This window comes from Alligator sinensis, unplaced genomic scaffold (assembly GCF_000455745.1).
Source record: "Alligator sinensis unplaced genomic scaffold, ASM45574v1 scaffold859_1, whole genome shotgun sequence".
NCBI lineage: Eukaryota > Metazoa > Chordata > Crocodylia > Alligatoridae > Alligator > Alligator sinensis.
Genome location: NW_005842656.1, coordinates 398187 through 399282, shown reverse-complemented (window position 1 = coordinate 399282; position 1096 = coordinate 398187). Strand labels below are relative to the sequence as shown.

At 56.8% G+C, this 1096-nt stretch overlaps 1 protein-coding gene across 1 annotated transcript in view; it reads left to right on the top strand.

The window, feature by feature from the left end:
* Positions 1–666: 666 nt before the first annotated feature.
* PGAM1 (phosphoglycerate mutase 1) overlaps positions 667–1096 on the top strand; it is a 1465-nt gene continuing 1035 nt past the window's right edge. The window contains exon 1 of the mRNA XM_014524749.2: positions 667–703. Coding sequence (XP_014380235.1) covers positions 667–703 — 37 coding nt within the window. The remainder of the gene's footprint in view (positions 704–1096) is intronic.

The window sequence follows — 1096 nt, the reverse complement described above, 5'->3', positions numbered from 1 at the left end:
TCTCAAGGACACAACCACTGCACCCAGAACAGTGGCTTCCCTGTCTTATCTTGCTTCTTGCTGTAGCTGATTTTTCAGCACACAGACACAGAGATACTTGCTGCTTTTAACTCAGAAAATGCTTAATACAGTTAAATGATTACTTGACACAAGCAAAGGCTTAGCTATCCTTCTGCCTTGTGGGCAGCTGCATTGCTAGGCCACAGGTCATGCCTTGTATTCAGCTCCAAAGCTAATACTTCTTAATAATCCAAATGATTGTTAACCTAACAGTATGCTATCAGAAAACGATTCTATTTCAGGGCAATAACAAACCTGCGCACTACATCAGCGAGGTCCCTGGTGGGGTCGGAAGGGGGGTTACTTGCTGGGCTTGCTGCACAATTTACCACATCAGCAAGTTCAACCTGTCACGTAGCTATATAAGGCTGATGCCCGCTTGGGTGGGCGTGCTTGCTTTGCGAACAATTGCCAAGCACCGCTTTCTGCGCAGAAATAAAGTTGAAGTTGGATCCTCCACCCCTGTGTGTTTATTGGCAGAAGCGCACCGGGCACGTACCCACTGTCCTTTGGGGACAACACTAGTGACAATTCGGGTGGCCCCGTTCCACAGTCTGGGGGGGCTGGTGCCCCGGGGGGGAGGGAAGGAAGGGGAGGAAGAGGCGCATGCCGCCCCCCAGCCCCACAGCGGGCGGGCACATGGGTGGATCTAGGATTTAGAAACAGGGGTGCAGGTGGGGCGGCCCGTCCTCTTGTACAAAACACCGGCTTTTGGCCACGACCCGCGATGTCAGCGGTCTCCCCTGACGTCCACACCAGGTAGACGTCCTCCCCCGCTGGTGTCCGGGGGCAGGCAGGGAGGTGAGCAATCGCTCTTGTTCTGCGGCAAAGTTTAAAACCCGAAAAGGTGCGCGGGCAGGACCCCACCCTTCTGCACCTTCCGTGCCGCGCCCGCACTCCGCACATTACGGTAGCGCTGACGTCACGGGGAAGCTGAAGGTCGCGACGCCCTTCGCGTGCGCTGCGTGCGCTGCGTGCCCCTCCGGTCGCATCCCCCCACCCCGCGCGCATGCTCCAAGAGCCCCCCCCACCGCCC